The sequence below is a fragment of the Sminthopsis crassicaudata genome, chromosome 3, assembly GCF_048593235.1.
Source record: "Sminthopsis crassicaudata isolate SCR6 chromosome 3, ASM4859323v1, whole genome shotgun sequence".
NCBI classification, from domain to species: domain Eukaryota; kingdom Metazoa; phylum Chordata; class Mammalia; order Dasyuromorphia; family Dasyuridae; genus Sminthopsis; species Sminthopsis crassicaudata.
Window position 1 is genome coordinate 639,079,244 of NC_133619.1, and position 27,324 is coordinate 639,106,567.

The window sequence follows — 27,324 nt, forward strand, 5'->3', positions numbered from 1 at the left end:
GGGAAAACCCTCAAATGGTGAAGGTGGTAAAAAGAATTCTAGCAGTTCCACTATCCAGTTGACTCATTTTGAACTTGCAAATTTGCTAAGTCCATCCCTCTCCTCTTTTTTTTCCCCCAAATATATTATTGTCTAATCATACTTTTTCCATAAGATGAATTGGTTTCTCTAAATGTCAATGAAGGGGAGAGAGAAAGGACAGCTAAGGGAGGGAGCATGAAAGAATAGGTTAATCTAGAAGGGCTTTTTGGTGAAGGAGTAGAAAGGAGCAAAAAAATGGGGATGTTGGAGAGAAGTTTGAGAACTGAAACTACAACTAATTTCCCTTTCTTGAAAAACCCCTCTCCTCTCCCACTCCCCCCTCTTTCACCCCCACCCCAGTTATTTCAATTTTCTTTTCTTTTTCTTCTTCTATTTTCCTAAGACACTGATTCAACAAAATGAAATTTGGGAAACCTTGATCGAACTTGAGATGAATTTGGTGACTGGTGACATACCACGCAACCCACCGGCTCACATTCTTTGAACTTTTAAATTCTCTTAATAGCATTTTATTATTTCTAATTATACACAAAGACAACATTCACTTTTATAAGATTTCGAGTTCCAAATTTTTCTCCTTTCCTCTCCTTCCTTCCCCCCTCCCCAAGAAGGCAAGCAATATCATATAGGCATGTACAACTATTTTAAACATATTTCCATATTATTCGTGTTGTGAAAGAAGAATCAGAACAAATGGGAAAAACCATAAGAAAGAAATTTTCTTTAAAAAAGTGAAAATAGTGTGCTTCAGTCTGTCTTCAGCCTTCATAGTTTGCTTTCTGGATTTTGATGTCTTTTTCCACCACAGTGTATTGGAATCTCCTTGGATCGTTGTATGGCCGAGAAAAGCTAAGTCTATCGTAGTTGATCATCATGTAACGTTGCTGTTACTATATACAATGTTCTCCTGGTTCAGGAAGTAGTCATCTTTAAACCGTACTTGGAGCTAATCCAATTCCAATTGGTCAATGATAGACAGAATCAGCTACACCCAGAAAAGGAACACTGGGAAATGAGTGTAAACTGTGAGCATTGTGTTTTTTTTTGGTTTTGTTTTGTTTTTCTTCCCAGATTATTTTTACCTTGCGAATACAATCCTTCCTTTGCAACAACAACAACAAAATGTGGTTCTGCACATATATATTGTACCTAAGATATACTATAAGATATTTAATATGTATGGGAATGCCTGCCATCGAGGGGAGGGGGTGGAGGGAAGGAGGGGAAAAACTTTGAACAGAAGGGAGTAGAAGGGATAATGTTGTAAAAAAAAAATTATCCATGCATATGTACTGTCAAAGAAAATGTTATAATTATAAAAATTAATTTAAAAAATTAAAATTAAAAAAATAAACCATACTTGGACATCCAAAACCTGATGGAACGCTGGACAAAGTCCACCTGTACGTACTCTCCACCTATATGTACTCCCATTCAATTCCAACCAATTTAAATTCTTAAAGATGTATTGAATAAAGTGGGAAAGGTTCAAGAGCTCCTAGTTGGGGGTGAGGGGAACAGAGAGGGATGCAATATGGGAGGATTTTCTGGAGAATGAAGGAAAGAGGACACTGGAGAATCTCTGCAATGGGTCTCCTTGGGCGCTGAAAGCATTCAGGCAAAGCAGCCATGGAGAACTCTGCGAGCAATGGGAGTCCCATTTATTAGTCCCATGTGCCAAGCACTGTGATAAATAGAAAGAAAAGGCAAAAAAATGGTTTCTGCCCTCTGGAAGCTACTAAACTAACTGGAGATTAGAGGAGGCCAGCGGTTTAGTAGAAAGGGAAGAAATGAAGTCCGTGGGGTCAGCCTAGCCACCCCTCCATTGAGAGGAGGCAGCGGGCCTCGCTGTGCCTCAGACTGCATCGCTGCTCGACTTCTCCTCGGGGACTGCTGTAGACCCCATCGTGGAACGGGTAAAGGATTTGCTGTCTCGCCCCACCGAGTCCTCGGTCAGTGCACTCCGGAGCTTGGTGCAGATGGAGTGGCTTATCATGCGGCCCTTGATGCCATGGCCTGCGACCACGTAGATGACCGGGTTGATGCAGCTGTTGATGTAAGCCAAAGAGATGCTCAGGCTGTCGAAACGCTCTGCCCCGGAGTAGAGTCTGGAGCCTTTGCGGTTCAAGGCCAGCATGAGGCCCACAATCTGATAGGGGGTCCAGCAGAGGAAGAAGCCCACGACCACGGCCACCACCACCTTGATGGTCTTGTGGGAGCGAGTGGCGTGGCGGCTCCATAGTCGGGCGAGCAGGAGGATGTAGCACAGAGAGATGATGATAAGAGGGCCCAGGAAGCTGAAAAGGAAGCGGGAGACAGCCACGCCAACCTCGACTGACTTATTCTTGTAGAGCACCCCACAAGACCAGCTGGGAGGAAGGAACTCCTGCTCCAGATAGCGGTACAGCATGGAAGGGATGGTCAGGACCAAGGCCAGGGCCCATGCCAATAAGCAGGCAAACCAGGTCACAGACAAGCTCCGGTGGTTCTGGCACCAGATGGGGTTCATGACCAACATACACCGATCGATGCTGATGGCCGTGAGCAGCAGGATGCTGGCGTACATGTTGAGGAGGATGACAGAGGGCAGGAAGCGGCAAGCACCTTCAGAGAATGGCCAGTCCCCATGCCGAATGATGGGGACGGCCAACAGGGGAAGCACCAAGCAACAGAGCAGGTCTGCCAGGGCCAGGTTCAGGAACCAGATACTGTTCACCGTCTTGTGGACCTCCATCGCCGTCACCCAGATCACCACAGCGTTACCTGGCACGCCCACCAGGAAGACCACGGAAAAAACCAGGAGGGAGATGACTTCGGAAGCTGTATATGGACTCTCCCCATCTATACGGTTAGTCTGGGTCCAGTTTTCATAGTCTAAGTAGTCTGGGTAGTCTGTAAAGCCATCACCTATGGGAAACACGGTGCCTAGCAGGGAGCAAACATTGAACATGGGACCATTAGTAATAAGCAGCTTAATTAGCTGATTAGTAATAGCACCTTTTGGTTGGTTCCAGTCACGACTTGACTGGAACTTGGAGTTTTATTGGCAAAGACACTAGACTGCTTTGCCATTTCCTTCCCCGTCTCTTTTTACATCCGAGGAAACGGAGGCAAACAGGATGAAGTGACTTGACCAGGGTCACACAACTAAGAATTGTCTGAGGCTGGATTCAAACTCAGGAAATTGAATCTTCCTGACTCCAGGACCGGCACTCTGTGCACTAGGGCGCCACCCAGCTGCCCCATATAGATCCTTAAAAAGGCTTTTTTTCATTGGAGTTTCATAAAAAGTGTTCTAAAATTGATGATATTAATGTTGTCATTTTATAGATGGGAAAACTGAGGTTCAGAGTCCCTCATTTCTCTATGTTAATATAACTAGTGAATGTCTGATACAGAATTCAAACTTAGCTCTTCTTTTCAGAGGGTTCTTTCAAGGGTTCTTAACCTAGGATCTATGAACTTCTTTTTTTATTTTTTTAAATGATAGCTTTTTATTTACCAGATATATGCATGGATAATTTTTCAGCATTGACAATTGCAAAATCTTTTGTTCCAATTTTTCTCTTCTTTCCCCCCAGCCTCTCCTCTAGATGGAAGGTTGACTAATACATAACTAATATGTTAAAGTGAACTTATTTTTAAATATTTCATATAATGTATATATTACTTTATATAAATATAATTTATATATTAAATAAAATAATATTAATTTTTACGAAGAAATATATTCGTATATGTAAATATATATAATCTCTATCGAATAAATATATAAATACTTATGCTACTATTAAATAATAAATATATAAATGTAATTTCTATATTATTTTATATTCCAATATAATTAATTTCCTTTGCAATCCATGGGTTTTATTTTAGGTAGCAAATAAAAAAATAGTAACAGTAATAACACATCCTTCACAAGCCATCTGAATCAACTATGTGTAAAACACTTTGCAAATCTTAAATTGCCATATAAATCCTAGCTCTTATTACTATGAAAGCATCTAGTATGTGTCCCTGGGATACGAAAACAAAAGTGATATGGTCCCTGTCCTCAAGAAGCTTATATTCTACTGGAGGAGATAACAAAACAGGTACATACAACACACACACAAAATTGGGGGATGGGTGGGGCTAAAGGAGGGGCATCAGCAGCTGGGAAGGCCAAGAAGGACCTCTCTGAGAAGGCGGCACTTGAGCTGAAGTCATCCAAGGATCAGGGATTCTCCACTGCAGGTGAGCCCTTTAGTCCAACAGAGTCCTATTGGGTCTGTATCCCAAACAGAAGATTTAAAACTGGAAAGGGGGGTAGCTAGATGATGCAGTGGGGACCCGCTCTGAAGTCAGGAGGACCTGAGTTCAAATCCAACTTCAGACACTCAACACTTCGTAGTTGTGTGATCCTGGGCAAGTCACTTAGCCCCAGTTGCCTAGTCCTCCTCCCCACAATTATTTTCACTAAAAAAAAATTGGAAAAGGGCACATTATATAAAAATATTTATAGCAGCTTTTTGTGGTAGTAAAGAATGGGAAATTATGGGGATGCCCATCAATTGGGAAATGGGTGAGCAAGTTGTGGTACATGAATGTAATGGAATAATATTGTGCTATAGAAAGTGATGAGCAAATGCATTTCAGAAAACCTGGAAAGACTTACATGAACTGATGCAGAGTGAAGTGAACAGAACCAGAACATTGTACATATTAACAACAAGATTATGTGATGATCAACTTGGATGGGTCTGGATCTTCTCAGCAATACAATGATTCAAGGCAATTACAAAAGACTCATGAAGGAAAATGCCATCCACATCCAGAGAAAGAACTGTGTATATAGATTAAAACAGACTATTTTCACTTTTCCCTCTTTCTCATGGTGTTTTCCTTTTGTTTTGATTCTTTTTTCACAACATGTGGAAATATATTTAAGATTATGGTGTATGTATAATGAGATTGCTGTCTTGGGGAGGGGGAGGGAAGAGAGGAAAGGAGAAAAATTTGGAACTCATGATCTTATAAAAATGAATGTTAAAAACCATCTTTACATATAATTGGGAAAAAATAAAATACTATTAAGTAAGATTAGAGTTTGCTGAGTAGAAGGACAAATTTTTTGAAGGGGAATGGATTTGGCTGCAGGGTGAAGTCTGACTTGAAACTGAGAGAGTTGGGAGGCTTTTGCAATAGCCCAGACTGCAGAATGATGAGGCTTAAACTAAGGCAGGCGTGGATGAGTCTGGTGTTTAGTTTTACTAAACTATTTTTTTTCCTTTCTTTTTCATTCTTTGATGCAAAGAATGGCTCAGAACATGGAGGAAGAGGGAGTGATATATTTAGAAATGAAAATATTAAAACAATTTAAAAATCGATGTCATTTCTATATATTCTATATAATATATATTCTATATAAGCTAGAACTAAAACAATATTTTAAATATGATTGCTTATATTAAATATTTTACATATGTTTTAATATTTTAAATACATTCCCCCCACCAAGGAGCAGGAACATCTGAGAAAATGGATATCTAGAGTAAGGGCGATGACTGAATTCCTGTGTCTAGATTGTCCTGGTCAGTTGGTATCTGGAGAATTTTATTCAATTCTGGCTACCATATTTTAGGAAAGATGGAGACCCCCTGGAAGGCAACCAGAAGTTAAATAAAAATGGATGAAAGCCAATCTGCTTACATTTAAGCACCTATTGCCCAGAGGCCTGCAGGTTGTTGAGGATGTAAAGATAAAAAGCAACCTAATTAGTTAATTAATTAAAAAGTCCTTCTGGAGGGGCTTCTGTTCTAAAGAATGCAATATATAAGGCATAATTTTAAAAGGAGGGTAAGGTAAAGAAAGAGAGACAGAGACAGAGACAAAAGACGAGGCAGAAAGCAAAGAGAAAAGACTGGCAATTGAAAGAAACTACTTTGTATGGAAAAATCAGAAAAGAGTGTAAAGTTTCAAAACAGCTCTCCCAATTATCAATAATATCAAGCAGAAAAATATTCTTATGAACTATTTGATTAAACTTTCAGTGAGAGATAAGAAGAAAAACTTTGTTTCTATGTATCTGTTTTGTCATATTATTTATGTTTCATGTCTTAGTAAATTAAACTTTTTCCTGCCATCTGATCAAAGAAAATAGAATTCAAAAATCAAAAACCTTTCATAGTCTTCAAAAAGGAAGCTTTTTTTGTGTCTTTCTAACTCTGGCTAAGTTGGAGAGGTCGACAAGAGAAACAGATAAGAAGGAAGGAAATCTTTGTTTCCAGTCTGCAGAAATTTATGGCATTGTAAATCAATTAGTTTTTGGAAAGAAGTTTTTGATCCCATTGAGATAAAAAAGGATTTGAAAAACTTTGTAGAGAAATGCCCATTGACAATTTCAAATAGACAGTAATTTGTCAAGATATAACATTTACCAAATGGAAACTCTTAGAAGTAAAAATTTGCAGCATATAATTATTTGGATAAGCTAGCTGATGCTCTTCTCTTTGAAAGGATGAGCCTCATACCTTAGGACCTCCCAAGAACTGAAACAGGAGGATGGGAATGTAAGGGTGAAGATTTCCCAGGGTTAAAACTGAAAAGAATAAACAGGGAATAAATCAGGGAAAATTTTAGACATTCACTTTATTCTCCCTCTGACAGTATGGAAGAGGGGAGGTATATTAAGAAAATAAATAAAATTGATTTGATTCATTGGGTGATTTATTTTTAAATGCCACTATGAAGTCAAATAAACATGAACTAATTGAAAAACAGTGAACTCTAAAGCGTGAAGAATAATAGTAGAGAGCCCTTGGGAAAGTCAAGATTCTAAATATCACCATTTAAGATTGTAACCCCAAACTTGAGTTGTTGAAAATTCTGTCCTGAAACTAAATTATGTGGTCTCATTTACAATGAAATGTCTTCTCTTATTAGGAAAATTATAATAAATTAGAGCTTGCTGCAAAATACATTTGCTTTTTAGCTATATGCTGAAAAATGCATGGATCAGGGAAGACTAAATTAAAATCCAATATTAATTATATGTGACTATTTACTTTAGTCTTCTAATCTGAGAAGGGTATAAAATAACTATTACTTCCCAGGGTTGTTGTGAGGATCTTCTGATTGTACAGGGTTTGGCACAGTGCCTGGCATATAATAAGCAATATGTTAATGTTAATTATTACTCTTTTTAATTGAAGGTCATTATTCCATATTGATTTATTCTATACTGAGTTTTGGTGTGATTAGTATACAGTGTCAAAAGTGGTCAATGAATAACTTTCTTTTCTTTCTTTCTTTTTTTTTTTTTTTTTTAATTTGAGGCAATTGGGATTAAGTGACTTGCCCAGGGTCACACAGCTAGAAAGTGTTAAATTAAGTGTCTGAGACCTATTTTGAACTCCTGACTTCAGAACTGGTGCTCTATCTGGTGCGCCACCCAGCTGCTCCAATGAAAAACTTTCTACGTAAGAAATTTGGAATTACATTCTACTCCATTGATGTCACCTAACTGCTAATGAGTTTTGTTTAATGTTTTAAATTCAGGATATTGTGTATGTTATTATTATGTCTCTAATTTTTTTTTCATATAATTGTAAAATTTCAGAAAAGCTGTTAAAAATGTAATTTCTCAGGCCTGGAGAGACTTTGATGAACCGATGCTAACTTCTAAGAAGGTAGGATGAGAACATTATATACAGCAGATTATGTGATGATCAACTGCGAAAGACTTGGCTCTTTTTAACAGTGAGGTGATTCAGGCCACTTCCAATAGATTTGTGATGGAAAGAGCCATCTGCATCCAGAGAGAGACTGTGGAGACTGAATTGGCTCAAAATATAGTATTTTCATTTTTTTGTTGTAGTTTGCTTGCATTTTGTTTTCTTTCTCCTTTTTTTTCCCTTTTTGATCTGATTTTTCCTGTGCAGCATGATAAATGTGGAAATATGTTTAGAAGAATGGCACATGTAACATATATGAATTACTTGCATTCTAGGAGATGGGAGAGGTGAGGAGGAAGGAAAGGAGAAAAATTTGGAACACAAGGTTTTGCAAGGGTGGATATTGAAACTATCTTTGAATGTATTTTGAAAACTAAAAAGCTGTTATTTTTTTAAATGTAATTTCCCTTTCTATCACTCTTGGATTATGAATTGAGCTCTTAAAAGAATATGATAAAAATGTGTAAAACCTTATTTGTCGAGCTATCTTTTGCTTTAAAGTGGACAATAATAATTTACTGTTGGGAGAAAAGTAGCAAAGTCCCTTTGAAGTATCTTTAGCTCCTTGTGACTTTCTTCTGGGGCAGAGTCATAGTCTTATTCAGTCTTGCTGACCTCTAAATTGCTCAATTTTGAGAAATTGGAATCTCTCCAAGCCAAAGTGGGGAAATTTACAAGGTTGTGTCAAGTACGACTTTCAGTGGAGATTATTTGACCATCACTTATGAAAAAATTATGAATTTGTCTTTGTTAATAATTAGCCTCTGATGAAGTTATATCTTTGAGCCAATTTAGTCACTTAAATAGATCTTGGAAGGCAGAACTGGAAACTGAGGGAAGTTTTCAAAGAGACATATTAAGGCTTAAGATCTGGGCTGCCTTGGGAGCTTTTAGATTGCCTCTCCCTGGGGGGTTTCAAGGGGATTTAGGATTTACCCAGAATGCTGAGTGTCTTTGCACTCAAAAGTAGCTGTTAAGGTCTCAAAGTCCCTGTGGCGAGAAATCTCTAACAGAACATCCTAGGCCCCATGGAGCTTTGCTTGGTTTTGGTTTTGCTCTTAGTCTTAATTTATCTATGATTTGGACAGAGGCACTGATAGCATGTTACTCAAACTGGCAGATGATGTCAAGCTAGAGGAAGTCAGGGAAACACCCTGTTCGGCCATCAGAACCCATGGCCAATTCCATGGATTTGGGCTGGATCTAATCTAATAAGAAATAGAATAGGGATACAAGTGAAGTCTTAAACCTGGATTCAGAAATCAGGTCACCAGTGGAAGAGGGGGGAGGTACAGATAAATGACAGTTGTTCTGAAAACATCAGGGGTCAGAGTGACGTGGGGCAGTTTCTAGGGAAGATGTAACAATAACCCCCAACGTCACCTGACCTTGGGAGTGATGTAGTTGGAGATGATATATCTCTTCCCCTAGGTTATCTTGTCCCTGTTTACTCTATAGAGCAGGATGCTATGGCTACAAATCTTGTTGGCTGTCAGTTAACAGCCTGTTGGTCAGTTCTAATACAGTTTTTGAGACTAATGAGCAACAATAATAAAGTGCTTAAAATTGGCGCAGGCGCAGAACACAATTGGTGACCTAGTGACATTTCAGGTCTAAAACAGAAGGTTTTCCCCTTGCGCTCCCCCCAGAGAATGATGGGTCTTACACAAAATCAAAATTGAACCACTTCTCAACTCCACCTCTAAGCCATAAAATGAGTCTATCAGTGCCACGAAGCACCTAGTCTCTCTGACTTTGTCCTATAAATGTATCTTCTTTCTCCTAGTTCTTTGCTAACTTCTTTTGGAACTTAGCCCACTTTAGTTGGTATTACAATTATAATAAACTTTGCCCCTTAACTTGGAGATGGGTCTGAGCTGCAAATTCTTTTGAGAAACATCGCGGCACCCCAACTTTTTTGAGGTCTCCCGTGAGTCCCAACAAAAGTGGCCCATAAGCACACTATGAAACAGCCATGTAATGGGGCACTAAGAGGGGAAGAGCTTCCAGGCATAGGGAGGGGATGGTCCCTTGTAAGCAGCACTGGACAGATGTCATCAGTTTGGGGGCTTTCCATTTGGGAAGGAGTTTGGTAAGCTGTAGAGCCTCCCAAAGAGAACACTCAACATGGCGAAGGGTCTTGAGCCCATGTCACATAAGAATTGGCTGATGGAGCTGGGGAAGAGGAAGCTCAGGGCGGGGAATATGATTGTTGCCTCCCAATATCTGAAGGGCTATATACGGGGTGGGGGGAGATTAGACCTGCTTTGTCTGGGCCCAGAGCACTGAGTTGGGAACAATGGTTAAAATGGCAAAGGGCAGACTGGTCTCTATGTCAGGAAAAAGCGTTCTGAGAGGCCCAAGTGGAATGGGATTCTTCTAGAAGGGGGGGTCTCTATGCTAAAGTTGAACAACCAATTATTGGGTGGGTTCTAGCAGGAATTCCTTTCAGGTTTGTGTTCCACTAGACATCTACTAGGGTCCCTTCCTGAATCCAAATCTGATCGTGATTCGGGGTTTGAATTGGATGGAAGCCAAAACCTCTCCCAGCTCAGAATGTGTGAACCATTTGACAAGAAGATATTGGAGTTCAGAGAAAGGGGGAGCTTGGAAGATAAACAGGGACCAGTGGCTAGAGTAGTAGCCCTGAAGTCAGGAGGACCTGAGTTCAAATATGGCCTCAGACACTTAAGACTTCCTGGCTGTGTGACCCTGGGCAAGTCACTTAACCCCAATTGCCTCAGCAAAAAAAAAAAAAAGAAGAATGGCAGAAACTAGGCATGGACCCACATTTAACACCACATACTAAGATAAGATCAAAATGGGTCCAAGATTTAGGCATAAAGAATGAGATCATAAATAAATTGGAGGAACAGGGGATGGTTTACCTCTCAGACTTGTGGAGGAGGAAGGAGTTTGTGTCCAAGGGAGAACTAGAGACCATTATTGATCACAAAATAGAACATTTTGATTACACCAAATTAAAAAGTTTCTGCACAAACAAAACTAATGCAAACAAGATTAGAAGGGAAGTAACAAATTGGGAAAACATTTTTACAGTTAAAGGTTCTGATAAAGGCCTCATCTCCAAAATATACAGAGAATTGACTTTATAAGAAATCAAGCCATTCTCCAATTGATAAATGGTCAAAGGATATGAACAGACAATTTTCAGATGATGAAATTAAAACTATTTCCACTCATATGAAAGAGTGTTCCAAATCACTACTGATCAGAGAAATGCAAATTAAGACAACTCTGAGGTATCATTACACACCTGTCAGATTGGCTAAGATGACAGGAACAAATAATGATGAATGTTGGAGGGGATGTGGGAAAACTGGGACACTGATGCATTGTTGGTGGAGTTGTGAAAGAATCCAGCCATTCTGGAGAGCAATCTGGAATTATGCCCAAAAAGTTATCAAAATGTGCATACCCTTTGACCCAGCCATACTACTACTGGGCTTATACCCCAAGGAACTACTAAAGAAGGGAAAGGGACCTGTATGTGCCAAAATGTTTGTGGCAGCTCTTTTCATAGTGGCTAGAAACTGGACAATGAATGGATGTCCATCAATTGGAGAATGGTTGGGTAAATTATAGTATATGAATGTTTTGGAATATTATTGTTCTGTAAGAAATGACCAACAAGGAGGAATACAGAGAAGCTTGGAGAGACTTACATCAACTGATGCTGAGTGAAACGAGCAGAACCAGGAGATCATTATACACTTCGACAATGATACTGTATGAGGATGTATTCTGATGGAAGTGCATATCTTCAACATAGAGAAGATCTAACTCAGATGCAATTGATCAATGATGGACAGAATTAGCTACACCCAGAAAAGGAACACTGGGAAATGAGTGTAAACTGTGAGCATTTTTTTTTTTGTTTTTCTTCCCAAATTATTTTTACCTTCCGAATACAATTCTTCCTTTGCAACAACAACAACAACAAAATTCGGTTCTGCACATAGATATTGTACCTAGGATATACTATAAGATATTTAATATGTATGGGAATGCCTGCCATCTAGGGGAGAGGGTGGAGGGAAGGAGGGAAAAATTCAGAACAGAAGGGAGTACAAGGGATAATGTTGTAAAAAAAAAAAACATTACCTATGCATATGTACTGTCAAAAAAAGTTATAATTATAAAAATTAATAAAAAAATTTTAAAAAAAAGAAGTAGGAAATTAGTGAACAGCCATGACAGGAACAAAGAGAAGAAGAAACAATCACAGAGATTTTAGAACCCAAGAAACAAAAATGGGGAGGGGGATAACTTGGAAGTATAGAGAGAAAGGGAAAAGACTGAAGAGGAAAAAAAAATGGAGCTTGAGAAATAGAGAAGAGACAACACCTAGGGAAAGAAAAGATAAGAGACTAAGAAAGAAAGAAAATGGAAAGACTAAAGGCCCAAGAGAAGAAGACTGAGGAACAAGGTTAGGAGAAGACTAAAGGACAAAACAAAAGACATCGTGGGACTGAGAGACAAAAAGGGCAAAGATTGGCGTATGGTTGGGGTATCATGGAAAAGGACTGGCAGTTCCTGCTATCCCATGGAATACACTTAAGAGCTGACTTTCCTTTTCTGGTCAACTTCAAGGGAGCCTCGGGACCAGCTTCCAGCCAGATGTTGACCCAATGCTGAAAGGACCTTGTGTTTTGTGATGACATGGCAGGCCCTGAGTGGTCCCTTAGTCTCCCCTACCCTAAAACCTGGGACTTCATCAGTTAGGAGAAGGGATGAGAATCTTTCCATGGCTCACCAATTCTCCAAGGGGTATCATATAGCCCTGAGATTTCCAGTAAAGAGTAAGGAAGTGCTAGCTCTTCTCCACTCCAGTATCATGTTGACCACAAGCAAATGCAAGCCACAGAAACCCCCCAAATCTCTGCTTAGACAAGCAACTGTCTGCCCATCCTTCTCCCATAAGGAGAGTTTGGTTTTGTGGATTTCAGTAGATCAGTGGGCAGGGGAGAGGGAGGAAGAAGAAGCTTGTACTTTTACCCTTCCCTTCCTTTTCTACTTCTGTGTTTGTTCTTTCTTGATCTTTGGCAAACAAGTACTTATCCTAAGATGGAAACGATCTTATGAATTCAAAAATGGCAGGAACTGATGCGTTCTCAGAGAACATGGCCACAGACAAGAGAAGAGGTCCCTGTATCAGGAGTTAATTTGGGCAAGTGCCTCTTTAGTTATTCTGCCAACACTGCTAGGTTCTGGTGATTGTACTGGAATATAACGGTCGTAATAAATTACTGAATCTTGTTTTGAGTTATTCTGTTAATGCAGATTTGGAACCTTTTCTGGTTTTTTAGCATTTCTCTTGTGGTTAGAGAAAATTTACCTATCATATACTTGATTCATGTGGAACCCCTTTTTACTCCTCCTTTTTGGGGGAGACCCTTGACATGAGTCACAACCTAAACTATAAGTAAATTTATATCTAGGGCACCAAATAGGGATTTGGTGAGACAAAAAAAATGTAAAAAAAGAACCCCTGTCTCATTAAAGACAGATTTCCCCAGAACTGAATCCAGTCTAAATCACATCACATACCTGAGTACAGAATAGAATGAAGGCACACTCTTGTGGGTCTAGTAGCTGTTTCTCCAGGTTAGGTTTATTTAAATTGATACAAAAATGAAATGAGGAGAACCCAGATAATAATTTACCCAAACTCACAATGGAAGCAGAAACAACAACAACCATTATAACAGCAAAGAACAGTGTGGGATTATAATGACCAAGTTTGGCCCAAGAGAAAAGACTTGAAGAAATGTACTTCCCTCCCATCTTGGAAGGGGTGGGGGACCACTAGGGTGGACTGTTGTATATACTGTCAGGCACTATTAATCTGTGGTTGGGTTGGTTGGACTGCTTTTATATTCCTTTTTTTATTCTTTCTTACAAGGGATATCGAGGGGAAAGAGAAAGAAAGGAAAAGTATATATTTTGAAAGGAAAATGATGTAATTAAAACTTTTAAATGTATCAGTAAATTAAAAAAAGAAAGAATAGCAGTAAGAACATTTAGAATTTCACAAGAGATAAAATTCAAGAAGAAAGGTGGCAATAAAACTCATGGCCTCAGCTTTTCTTATATGAATGTATGTACCATGTATAGATAACAAGCAAGAAGAGGAGATATTAATGAAATAGGGCTAATATGTTTCCATGAGGAAATTGAATTAATCCATTCAACCAACAATCATTTAGTAAGAGCCTAGGGTATATATAGGGATAGAAAGACTCAGGAGACTTGAGTTCAAATCCAAGTTCAGACACTTCTAGCTGTGTGATACTGTGTAAGTCACTTAAGGCTGCCTCAGTTTCCTTAACTGTTAAATGAGGATAATAATAGCACCTATCTGCCACAGCTGTTGTGATGATCCAATGAAACTTTAAAATATTCTATAAAAGGTATTATATGTTCCAAAAAACTGTGCAAGGTACTAAGAATATAATTCTAGATTGTACTGTATTTCTAAGTTCAATCAAAACAAAGAGGAAAGGAAAAGTGGTGATGGGTAGTTTTGAGTTATAAGAATAGATGTACTTGTAATTAGGGGTGTATTGGAATCAGCTTAAGAAGCTTTACCAGAATTGATTACATATTGTAAGCATTTACACCTCAGAAATCATTAATCCTTATAAACCAGAGCTTGATTTATTGTTTTCTTAATAGCCTAAACTTAAGAAAGTATGAAAATAATGCAGATTAAACTTAAAAGTGTGTGTGCAGAATTCTCCCTTTCACTTCCTAAGAGCCTGGTTATTTCATTTACCAGTACCCTCTTGTATTGTTTTATAAACATTATCAATAGAAATACAGGAGAAGGCTCAGGGAATGAAGGCATGCTCAGACTATAGATTAAGTAATAATAATAATTTAAAACTGGAATTTGTATCGCTCGTTACTTAACAATTATCTCATTTGGGTCTCACAATAATCTTTCTTGGAATAAGATGAGGAAATCCAGGAATGAGAAGAGGGAAACATAACAGGAAATTTTTGGATAAACAAACAGAAAGAACAAGAAGTAGTTTTCCTTCAACAGAGGAAGAAAAACATGTGCGTCGTTGAGGGTACCAAAAGTTTTAGTGCAATAAGTGAGGAATCTGTTTTAAAAAAAAAAAAAAAAAAAAAGGAAGTAGAAACCCCTAATGAGTTTAAGCCTCTGACCCAGAGGAATTACATCCTTGAGTCCTGAAAAAATTAGCATCATGTGATTGCTGAGCCATAATGATTTAATATTTGAAAACCACTGATATTTGGAAGATTACAGAGAATTGAAGAATTATCACAGGAATGGAGAAGGGTTTAACTTTTGCTTTGATTTCCAAAAAAAAAAAAAAGAAGTAAGGAATGGAGTTTTTAAATTATAGGCCAGTAAACTTGGCTTTATTCTCTGTCAAAATTATAAGAAAGATTAAAGGCATGGCTTGTGAACAAACAGAAGAGGAAGCAGAGATGACAAAGCTTGGTTTCATCAGAAATAGGTCATAAGTAGAAAACACCAGAGAAGCAAGTCTCAGGAATTATCCAACTCAGCATCTTAGTTTTCAAACATTTGGAAACACGAAAGGATTCTCTATTCATCAAAAACTTACACGAAAACTAGAAAACAACTGGGCAGAAATTAGGCTTACGCTAGCATCTTACACCATATACTACAGTTAGATCCATTTAGATAGTTGAATTAAATGTAAACAGCCAAGTCATTTGTTTTTTAAATTGGGGGAAATGGAAGGGCATCCTTTTCATAATTGTGACTGAGGAAAAATTCTTAGCTAAATGAGGAGTGGAGGGGTCATAAAAGATAAAGTAAACAATTTTGACTACATAAAATTATAGTATTTCTGCATAAATAAAATCAATGCAGCTAAAATAAGAAAAACTGAGTAAAAAAGAATCTTCGCATCAACTTTGATAAAATTTTGATATCCAAGATATATAAGGAATTGACATAAATATGTAAGACTAACAGCTATCACTGAATAGATAAGTGGTCAAATGATTTTCAAAAGAGTTCCAAAACATTAACAACAAAGTGTGAGTAAACGTAATGAAGTGGGATGATTGTTAAAAGGAGAGGTACAGTTGCAGTAATGGGACTTGAGTTCAAGTCCTGACTTTGCACTTAGTATCTATGTGACCTTGGACCTCTCTATTTTTCAGTTTCCTCATCTGTAAAAACAGGAGTTGGATTAAGGCGTAAAATAAATATTTCTTTAGCTCTTCCTATACCTCAGGCATTGTTCTGAGTGTTTTTGGTTGGTTTGTTTTGTTTTGTTTTTTTAACAAATATTATCTCATTTGATTTTTACAACAATATTATTCCTGTTTTACAGATTAGGGTAAGTGACCTATCCAGGTTCACAGATATAAGTGCCTGAGGCCAGATTTCAATTTAACTCTTCCTGACTCCAAAACCAGCACTCTATCCCCTGAGCCACCTAGCTGTCTCTGATAATCTCAAATATTCCTTCTAAATTTTAAAGTGTTCCAAATTATCATGAATAGGATTGTGTGATTCCATGACTGCAGTAGACAGTTTGTGGAGGTTTCAGGAAAATAATGTCCTTGGTTTTTCCTTCTGCATTTCTTTCATTTCCTTTCACATCCTTTCATTATGGATGATGTGAAATGTGGACTGGATATTTATGAGTATCTGAAACTGGCCAGCTTGGGACTGGACCCAAAGAATAGTAATAATAGATTAATATCAGCTTGGAGGGAAGCCCAGGAATCTGTCCTTGACAGCAATTATCAAATTGGCAGGTGATCAGGATCTGGAAGGATCGATAATGTATTGTAAGTAATCTAAAGTATCTAAAATGACAAGTTCAAAGGATGGACTAAATTGGAGGGGTGTGAAATTAAAGAAATGATGAATCAAGTGAAAATTATAGTCCAAATCTTGGAGCAAAGATAGGAAGAAACCGTAAAATATAAAAGGGATGAATAAAAAGTTCTATATTTAGATCTAAGGAACTCAGCTTTCTCAGTTCAACTCAAGGGAAAGAGACACGACAAGATTGCAGTTTCTGTGCTAAAAGTGGGAGAGGGGTACTAAGCAGATTTTTGGTCTCATTATGAGTCAGAGTTCTGACAGGGTCAACAAGAGAAAAGCAGTATCCAGAAAAAGGGAACTGATCATGTAATCCAGTTAACCAGCTGTGTTTGGAGTATTGGGTTCACCTTGGGGTTCCCCAAATTAATATGCTAAGGACACGCAGAGAAGAGGTATCAGGACAATGAAGACACTTGAGTCTAGAGTCAATAAGGAGAGCTTGAAAAATAATCCTGAGACTGTTTAATCTGGTGGAGGGAAGATGGGGAATGCAGAGGGAATGATAGCGGCCTTCAAGGCTGGCTGTTTTGTGGAAGGAGGAATTCTACTTGTTCTGTTTAAACAATAAAGGCAGAGCCAGGAGCAAAGAAGGGACCAAGAGCCAGCTTCATCCCAGATCTATTAGTCAATTATTACCTGTGGGACTTTGGTCAAGTCACTTTACCTACAAGCCTCAGTTTCCTTATCTGTTAAATGAGGGGAGTGGGCTACAGATGACCTCTGAGACACCTTGCAACTCTAAGATCTGTGAAAGGAAAAACATGTCCTAACATCAGCCCTTTCATGCGTCTTTCCTCAAATGATGAAATAGTGAGATATATACATGAATCATACACTGTCAGGCAGTCAGTGGGTTAGTTTGCTTTGCTTAACTGCATCTTGAGCAGGAGGGAAAATTCAGGGAAGGGAAGGAGGGATAGCTTCATTTAAAAAAAGATCATCAGTGGTAACTAGTGACCCATCTCCAGAGAAAGAACTGACGGCATCTGAACGTAGATCAAAGCAGGTTTTTTTAACTTCCCTCGTTATTCTTGGGATTTGGGATTTGCGTTTTCTTTAGCATCGTGGCTTATGTGGAAATGTTTTGCGTGACAAGAATAATTTATATCAAATTGCTTATCAGGGAGTATGGCAGGGAGGGAAGGGAGGAAGTTTGAAATGGAAAATTAGAAAAATAATAATAATGTTAAAATGTTTGTTTACATGTAATTGTGGGTAGGAATTAAAAAGATTTTAAACATAACCATCACTAGCATTTTTATAATACTACAAAAGTTGCTAAACATTTTATATGGTTGTAAAGGGCAGGATACTTAACCCTGGGCAGTCACATATCCTGCCCTTTACATAATAAGGTTTATCTCCTTTTATCCTCTCTGCAATCCTGGGAGGTAGGTGCTGTCATTATCCCTATTTTTCAGATGAGGAAACTGAGGCAAGCAGAAGAAAAGTGACTTGCCTAGGTCACATGGCTAGTGAGTATCTGAGGTCAAATTTGAACTTCCCAACTCTAAGTCTAACATTCTATATCCACTAAGTCATTTAGCTGTCTAATTAAAATACTTTAAACCACCAATAAAAATGAATTAAATTAATGCTTTCAAAATTAATTATAAGTTATAATTGAATTGAAATTTTAATTAATTTATAATGCTTTAATTAGAATGATTCCGGAGGGGAAGTAAGCTATAGGCTCCTTCCAAATCCAAAGTTTTGAGATTCTGTGACCAGGATGGTGAGCAGATAGGGATGGTTCAGATGTACCTCAGGGCTAAACATCCACACGGACAAGATCACAGAGCCATGGGGGAAAGTGAAGACAGGAAAAAACTTCTTGATGATGAAATGTGCCAAAAGGGAACGGGACACTTAGAATGTAGCAGCCTATCCTCCCCATCCCCACCTCTAGTTCCCCCGGAGAGGAATTCAAGCAAAACTGGAGGAGTCCTTTGTGGGGGACCTCTCTGAATCTGAGAGCCTGTTTCTGGAAACCTGAGCCACAGTCTGGGGACTAAAAGACAGAGAGAAGAGTTGGTATTGATAGATGGAAGAAGGAAAAAATAAGATAGAGAGAAAAGGGTAAATTGGGATAGAGGGAAGTAGAAAGGAAAAACTAAGGGGTAAAATCAAGGCTGCTGACGGGGAGAGAGGGCAAAAATTAAGAAGCAGAAAAGGAAATCAGAGAAAGCTAGAATCAAGTAGAAAGGGAGGGAAAAGGGACAAAGCGAGGGCAGCCAGAGTGCCCCAATAGAGCAGCTCGAAGGATAGATACAAAGAGGCAGAGATTGAGGGATGGAGAGAAGGACAAGGGATGGAGAAAGGAGGAATGGGGAACAGGTAGGGAGAGTAAGATAGAGAGAAGAATGAGGGACAAATAAAGGGGAAAGAGAAAGGAATGGATGAAGCTAAGAGACAGAGACAGAGGAACAGGGACTACAGGAACATAAAGAAAGCAGAGATTGAGGGGCTGTGCTGGACAGAAGAACTAAGGGTCAAAGTAGAGTGAGGGGAAGGATAAAGGACAGAAAAAACTACAAAGAGAAAGACTGAGGGAATAAGTAGGGAAGGAGAGAGAACCCCCAGAGTAAAAACAGAACAGATTCATTGCAATTATACAGAACTGAACAATGTTCACACAAACAAAACCAGGGCATTGAGGGTAAGCAGAAAGAGAAGGAAATATGCATTTATTAAGCACCTACTATATTACAGCATCATACTAAGTGCTTTCCAAATATTATCTCATTTCATCCTCATAATAACCCCATGAGATAGATACTCTTGTTATCCTCATTTTACAAATAAGGAAACCAAGGTTGACAGATTGACTTACCCAAAGTCATCCAGAAGTGTAGAGGCCCAAGTGTACTGGACACAAGTAATCTTAAAAAGGTGTTAATTCAGTGGGATTGAGATAATGATTCTCTAGTTACTTAGTACTTAGTATAGTTCTACAAGATTGACACCTATGATGATGTCCTTATAATAAAGTATATAAGAGCTAAGAGATGTGGGAGGGAAGACAAACTTGGAGATAGAGAAGACAGAGGACTGGAGGCTGGAGGCTCAAGCTCTCAGACTCAGACATAGACTCAAAGCCAAAAACCCTCGTGGTGGCTGGTCTGTCTCCTTCAGTCTCCCAGTCTGTGCTAGCAGTCTCAGTCAGCCAGCCAGTTAGCAGTCTGCACATCTCAGTCTCTGCTCTGACTTAGGTCTGACTCCGAACTCTTAAATACTCTATTAAAATTAAATCAATTCATCATACTGAGTATAAGCCAATCGTTATATCACTAGGGAACCAATTATCTCATCAATTCCACTGAATTCATATCTTGTTGTAGGATTAAATCAATCACCCTGAGACTTAAGCATACCTTTTCAGAGTTCCTGCCCTCACAGAAGTATCAAAGACTAGATTTAAACTTCAGTTCTTCCTGACTCACATCCAACACTCTATCCACTGTTCCACTTAGCTACCAAGGGAAACTATCAATTGAGTAAAAATGATTGTTGATATCAATATATACCATAATATTCTAGTCTCCAAAAGAAAAAGAGAATTCACACAAATATACAAGATCAAGAATCATTCTCCAAAGATTAAGTGATTGGAGGATGTGAATCTAACTTCTCGACAGAAGACATGCAATTGGTGACCGTAAGGAAGATGGCTCCAAATTGTGAATAAAAAGAGTAATGCAAATGAAAACAACTCTAGAGCCATACCTCATACCAAGAAAACTGGCAAAGGTGACAAAAGAAGCAAAGAGTATTTTGGAAGAGTTACCTGAAGACAGGTACACTGATACATTATTGGTGGAGCTGTCATGATTGACAATTCTGAAAAGCAATTTGAATTTGCCAATGGGAAAATGTAGCTAAAGCATCCATGTCCTTTGACCTAGAGATCAATTGGTAATCAAAGACCCCAAGGAGAACATGGAAACAAAATATTGGGGTCTCAGATGAAGAGAAAAGTGGAAATTAAATAATGTGTAAGACAGGTAATATTGACTAAGTTTCTATAATGTTCATCAGGGAAGCTAGATGACACAGTGAGTAGTGCTGTTCTTCGAGTCAGAAAGTCTGAAGTTCGAATCCAGCCTCAGACACATGACTCTGAGCAAATTACTTCCCCTTGCTTACCTCAATTTCCTCATCTGTAAAATGAGCTGGAGAAGGAAATAGCCAGTCACTCCAGTATCTTTGCCAAGAAAACCTCAAATGGGGTCAAGGAGAGTTGGACATGATTGAAAAACTACTAAATAACAACAAACTATTGTTTATGTTTATCTCTTCCTGTTGTAGGGCACTATCAGAATTTTTATTTCTGGACCATTTCCCTTTCCATTTGATAACAATTTAGCTCAGTGATAATCTATGAAATAATTTCTAGAACTTCCCAGAAGTAGTTACACAAGGATATGCTAAATCCTTGTTAGCAGAGGATCTCTTTAGAGATCCGTTGTCCATTAAACAGCTATTTGATGTGATTTTTGAAAAAAAAAAAACTATTATTTTTAGCTGATTTCCTTAATACTTTTCCTTCCTGGGAAGATGTCATGCATAGTGGGATTCGAAGTCTGGAAGATAGTATGGATGCCTTGGAGCAAAGGCCTTCTGGAGACAGAAAGGAAATTTTCTCAATTGTTACGTGTGTGGGGACAAATCTTTGGTTGAGAAAGGAAAGAAGAGAAAAAGAAAGAAAGGGGAAGAAAGGAAGGGAAGGATGAAAGAAATAAGATTCATTAAGCACCTACTATGTGCTAGGTACTGGCTAAGCACTTTTTTTTTTTTAAGACATAGTATCTTATTTAATCCTCACAACATCCTTGAGAGATAGGTGTTATTATTTATCCCCATTTTACTTATGAGGAAACTGAGGCAGACAGAAGTTAAATGGCATGCTGAGGGTCACACAGATAGGGGGTATCTGAGGCTGAATTTAAGTCTTCACTACTTCTCTATCCACTGGGCCAGTTTGCTGCCTCTGGAACAAGCATTTACCCTTAACTTGATGTTTTAGTCCATCTGAATACTTGTTAGAGGATCTAACAACAGTTTTCCCAGGAGACCTTGGAAAGCATCAGACTCTAATGTTAGCAGAGAGATTTCTAATTCGGGGCATGCAGCAAAGAGTATGATTATTGAAATATTCTCTGGAGGTTGAATTTGTTCTGTGTGAGACGAGAGTTTTGGTTCTGGAACCTTGAATTATAACTGGAAGAAGAAATGGACAAGAGTATCACACGGGGATTGGGAAGGACTAAACAGGGATGGGACAGGGACAACTGCAGAGAGATCCCAGAATCCTAGATTTGGGAGTAAAAGGAGATAGGGACACTGAGGTCATTTAGAAGGGAGGAAGTGAAAGTGATGCACTTGATCTCAAGTCCTCCGCCTCTAAACTCAGTTCTTTGAACTGTATTTACTTCCCTGAACTATGAACTTCCTTTAAATTCATTAATGATAATGTATGATAGAAGGGCCCTTTCCAATTCAAGGAATCCACTGGTCAGTTGGCTGAAGGACAATAAAAAGCCTTTAATTAAGTGGCTGAATCAGTTATATGAATAGAACTTAAGTTTCTTCAAGCCAAGGACCACAAGGAGGCTTTCTTGGTATCCCCCACCCAGCACTTTGCCTGGAACATAATAAGTGCTTGATAAATGGTGATACACACGAAGAAAAAACTAACAGACTAACATTCTCTTTCTCTTAACTGCTGTAGACCTTAGGTGGGGAGAGGACAGAGGGCCTAGCAGTGGTCCTCAAACTTTTTAAATAGGGGCCAGTTCGCTGTCCCTCAGACTGTTGGGGGCCAGACTATAGTAAAAACAAAAGCTCCCACTCTGTCTCCGCCCCTCAGCCTGTTTGCCATAACCTGGCAGGCCGAATAACTGTCCTCAGTGGGCCGCATCTGGCCCGCGGGCCATAGTTTGAGAACCCCTGGTAGAGTTGGCTCTCCTACCTGGCCACCATGTGGTTACGAAAGCATAGTAACAATGTGTCTTGCTCCATTGTGTTTTTCCTTTTCCCTTCTTAAGTGAATACATATTAGGAGACGCGACTGATTTAGGAGCCAGAAGATGATGATCTATAAGGTTCAGATAAACCCTCAGGGATTCAGCAACTAGAGTCCATGGCAGTGCCCGGATCAGCAGTCACAGCAGCTAAATCCACTTGTGGAGTCTTCCCTGACCCACGGGGATGGAGCCCCCCTGTCTAGAACAAGCTGTCCCTCAGCATGACCCACCCAGAAATGAACTCGGTAAAGCATTTAGTAGTCACCAACTTAAGCCGAAATCCATTGTTTAGAGATCAAGTGGATGTGTAGAAGGCAGAGGGCACCCTGGTCAAGAGGATGTTTTCATATTTATATCCTTGCTATACTTTCTCAGTCTATATCACTTTTGAAAAGTAGATTTGTATTAACTGATTACTTGACACTGAGGAGATATCAACTGATTTGACGGTATCAGAGAGAGATCTGATGATTGAGATTGAGAACATTCTAGATGGGGGCTTAAGATCAGTAGTGAAAATGAATCCACAATTCCTCAAAGTTACCCCTAAAAGGAGAACCAGCTGTGCTTGAGCTCCCAACTGAACAGCACTGGTTGGGATCAGGAGAATAAGTCCAGAGCGCACGTACTACATGGAACACAATGATCATTTTTGAAACCATATGATACCAGATAACAAAACGAATTAGGAGCAAAAGAGATCATCTGGAATCAGAAGCAAATTCCTACCATATAATAGTGTCAGATAAAGTTGAGATCTGAAAATATTAGGGGAGAAATGTAATCCTTCACTTTTTAAATGTTGAAAAAATCGGATAACGGAATAGCAAAGGTCTCCCACTACATGACACAATAAATTCCAAATAGATTGCTAATCTGGATTTTTAAAAGGAAGGGGAAGAAGAGGAGGAGGAGGAGGAGGAGGAGGAGGAGGAGGAGGAGGAGGAGGAGGAGGAGGAGGAGGAGGAGGAGATGATGATGATGATGATGGTAGTAGAAAAGGAGAGGAAGAAAGAGAACAAGAACAAAAAAGAGGAGAAAATGAAGGAGGAAAAAGATGAGGAGGAGGAGGAAGACAAGGAGGACAAGAAGGATAGGGGAGGATAAGGAGAAGGAGGAGATGATGATGATGATGATGATGATAGAGGAGGAGGAGAAGAAAAAAGAAGGAAAAAGGAGGAGGAGGAGGAGGAAAAGGGGAATGGGTAGGAGAAGAGAAAGAAGAAGAAGAACAAGAACAAGAAGAAAGAAGAACAAGAAGAAGAAAAGAAAGAAGAAGAAGAAGAAGAAGAAGAAGAAGAAGAAAAGAAGAAGAAGAAGAAGAGGAGGAGGAGGAGGAGGAGGAGGAGGAGGAGGAGGAGGAGGAGGAGGAGGAGGAGGGGAGGAGGAGGAAGAGGAGGAGGAGGAGGAGGAGGAGGGAGGAGGAGGAGGAGGAGGAGGAGGAGGAGGAGGAGGAGGAGGAGGAAAACATAGATCTATAGGATTTGGCGAACTGATTTTTTAGCTATTTAAAAGCAAAAGAAATAGGACACAGAGAAGCGGTGTCATGTGGTGTCAGGAAGACTTCCACTGATAGTCAGTCACTAAGTTTTTATTAAGTGCCTACTAAGTGCCAGCTCTGTGCTTTTAGCAGAAAGGGAAGGTAATGAGAGAGACGCAGGCAGACAGCTATTTATAAGAGAAATGGGAACTCGTGGACACAGAAAGGGCACTGAGAGGATCAGAAGCCGCTTCCTGTAGGAGAGGAGATTTTGGCTGGGCCTGGAAGGAAGCCAGGAGCAGAGCCCAGGAGGGTGGGCGTTCCAGGGAGAATGCCTACAGGCCTGAGATGGAGTGTCTTGAGGAAGCCCAAGGAGAGCAGTGTCATGAGATGGCATGGGTGGGGGGAGAGACTCCTGTTGAGGGGGGGGGGAGTGTAAGACTTGTGGGTCAAGAAGGTCTCGGAACTCCAAATGGAGAACTTTACAGCTGCTGCTGGAGGCAATAGGAAATCACCAGAGGTGAGTTGAGTTTAATTTAGAGTTAGTCAGGGAGCTTACTGAGGAGGGTGAGAGTGTCTGCCCCTGCCTCTGGAGGAAAGGTCAGTTTGGCCTCAGGAAGGACTGGACAGGAGGGAGCCTGGAGGCCGGCAGCCTTCCCAGCAGCCACTGCAGTAGTCCCAGCTTGAGGCTGTGAGAGCTGGACGGGGGTGAAGGCAGAGTCAGGGGAGAGAAGGGGCTGTATCAGAGAGACCTGACAAAGGTGAACTCCACGGCCTTGACTCAATTTCCATCAGACACAGCAGCTGTGTAAAGGAGAAGTCACGGCAGCTAGAGGGAATGCCCACAAGGAACATTTTAAGATTATTATTTGAATATCAGTGGCTGATATAAAAAAGGCGAGGAAGTTTCCACATCCTAAGTTCCTTCACTGATGAAATGATAGGACCAGAAAAGCACACACACACACACACACACATACACGTTGAGTTGGATTACATAAAAAGTTTCTGCATCAAAGCTACGCAATAAACAGGAAAGAAAAGAAGCTTTTAGAAGAAAATGACTCTGAATGTTACTGACCATTTGACATCCCAAGTCTTTTTTTTTCAAAGTCCATTCTATTCTATTTTTTTTTTCTTTTTAATATAGATTTTATTTTACCTGTGGTGAAATGGGACACGCAAGAAAGGACGTGGAAGCCGGGGTGATCTGGGGTGTGGCCAAGAAATTCAATATGTATTTTTTTGGGGGGGGAAATGGTCAATAAAGTGCAATAACAGAAAACTAATGAGGAAACTCGGCAGCCTAGATAAAAGGCTGGCTTGGGTAGGAGTAAAATCGGCTTTTGAGCGTGTCCTCTCAGCTTGAGGTGCTTTGGAAGGGCAGGGAAAAGGGGAGCCCTTCTCCTGAATCAGACAGTCCGGGGTTCTTTGCCAGGAAGGGGGAAGAGGATGCTGATGAAATGATGGTTTTTTGCATAATTCTCTCCTTCCCTCTACTCTTTCCCCTCCTCAGCAAGCCCCCAATACTCCCCTTTTTCCCTTTCCACAACCATGTACCATGTCCATGGCTTGGTTGTCTCTCACAGGTTATTGCTTTCTTATTTTATTTGAAAAATATATATATATATTTTTTCCCCCAATGAGGGTTAATGGGCTGGGTTACATCATGGGTGGAGTCCATACTGGTGAATTCAGGGAACTGGGGGGGGGGGGGGGAGAAAGTTTCCTCCAATAGGGTAGTTCAGCCACTCCTCCTTGAGACATAACCCTGGAGGAACAGAGAGCTAAAGAGACTCAGCCAGGGTCACACAACTGGGCATCCCAGGCCAAGCTGGTCCTCTAACCACTAAGCCATGCTACTTTTCTTCATTTCTATTATTTCTTTTTGTTTACATATTTGAAAAATCTACACTTGTCCAGAGAAATTAAACTGTTTTTTAAAAGGGAGAGACAGAGAGAAGGAAGCACCAAAGTCAAATAAAGATAGTGGAGATGGAATGATGGAGGTGAAGGGGAGAGAACATGGGGTCATCGGCCAGAGCTGGGGGAGACTGGGAGCCACAGGCATGTGGGACCAACAAGCAGGAACAGAAGGGTCTGAGGAAGGAGCAAAGGAAGACCAGAGGTGGGAGGAGGCTGAGGGACAGACAGGGATACTGGGAGATGGAGAAAGGGCAGGAGGAGGGGGAGCACAGATGAGGAGGAGACGGGACCAGAGGATGGAGATAGAGGCTTAAAATGGAAAAGTCAGGCCGAAAGGGAAAAGGAAGGCGAAGGTCGGAGCTGAGAAGAACGAGAGGGAAGGGGTAGGGGACAAAGAAGGGCGTGGATAGAGAGAGACCAGGGACAATGAGGAGACAGAGATCTAGGGGAGGCCAGGGGGCAGAGATGGGGAGACTGAAAGATCAAGGGGAGATTGAGGGACAGAGAAGGAAAGACAGAGAGATGGATCAAGGGGATTTTGGGAAACAGAGATGGGGAAACAGAGATAAAGGGGAGATTGGGGACAGAACTGGAAAGACTAAAACATAAAAGGGAGATTGGGGGACAAAGACAGGGAGACTAAGAGACAAAGGGAAGCTAAGACAACAGAGAAGAGGAGGCTGGGAGATAAAGGGGAGATCAGGGGACAGAGTAGAGAGACGAAAATAAATGGGGAGGTTGGGAAACAGAGAAGGGGAGACAGCTCAAGGGGAGATTGGGGACAGATGGGGAGACTGATGGATAAAGGGGGTGCTGGGGAAGAGAGTTGGGGAGTCTGAAAGGACAAAGAGGAGAAAGTGAGGGACAAAGAAGACGAAAGGGAAAAGGGACAGAAAGGAATTACTGAACAGAGAGAGGAGACAGAGAAGGGAGGCTAAGGAGGAGGATTGAAAGACAAAGGGACAACGAGAGACAATGACCGAGGCCAGGGGGGCGCTGAAAAAAGGGGAGGGATGCTGAGGGGCAGGGGAAAACTCACTTAGCTCCATCTCGATCCAGGACTTCTGGCTCTAAAGTCAGTTCTTCCGTTTTCACCAAGCAAGTTACCAACTGTTGCTCTGGCTTATAAGTGAGGGAGAGCAGCCCGGGGAGGGGGGAGAAGAGGAAACACGGGCCTAGCTCCTCCCAGGGGCTCTCCTGAACTAGGCTGTCCAGTACCCAAAGGAGTCTGGGAGTTCCCCCTCTGGCTGCACTGGTGGAAGA

General features: G+C 40.2%; 2 protein-coding genes across 2 annotated transcripts in view; both read right to left on the reverse strand.

The window, feature by feature from the left end:
• C5AR2 (complement C5a receptor 2) overlaps positions 1-27,180 on the reverse strand; it is a 35,512-nt gene extending 8,332 nt beyond the window's left edge. Inside the window, exon 1 of the mRNA XM_074306936.1 lies at positions 27,101-27,180. The gene's annotated coding sequence lies outside the window, so the exon portion shown is untranslated. The remainder of the gene's footprint in view (positions 1-27,100) is intronic.
• Positions 522-27,194, reverse strand: C5AR1 (complement C5a receptor 1). The gene is made up of 2 exons (XM_074306934.1): positions 27,101-27,194; positions 522-2,967 (listed from the first exon to the last, which is right to left on the reverse strand). Exons 1-2 carry the CDS (start codon positions 27,108-27,110, stop codon positions 1,898-1,900), a joined length of 1,080 nt encoding a protein of 359 aa, XP_074163035.1. The 5' UTR covers positions 27,111-27,194; the 3' UTR covers positions 522-1,897.
• Between the last annotated feature and the right edge of the window lie 130 nt (positions 27,195-27,324).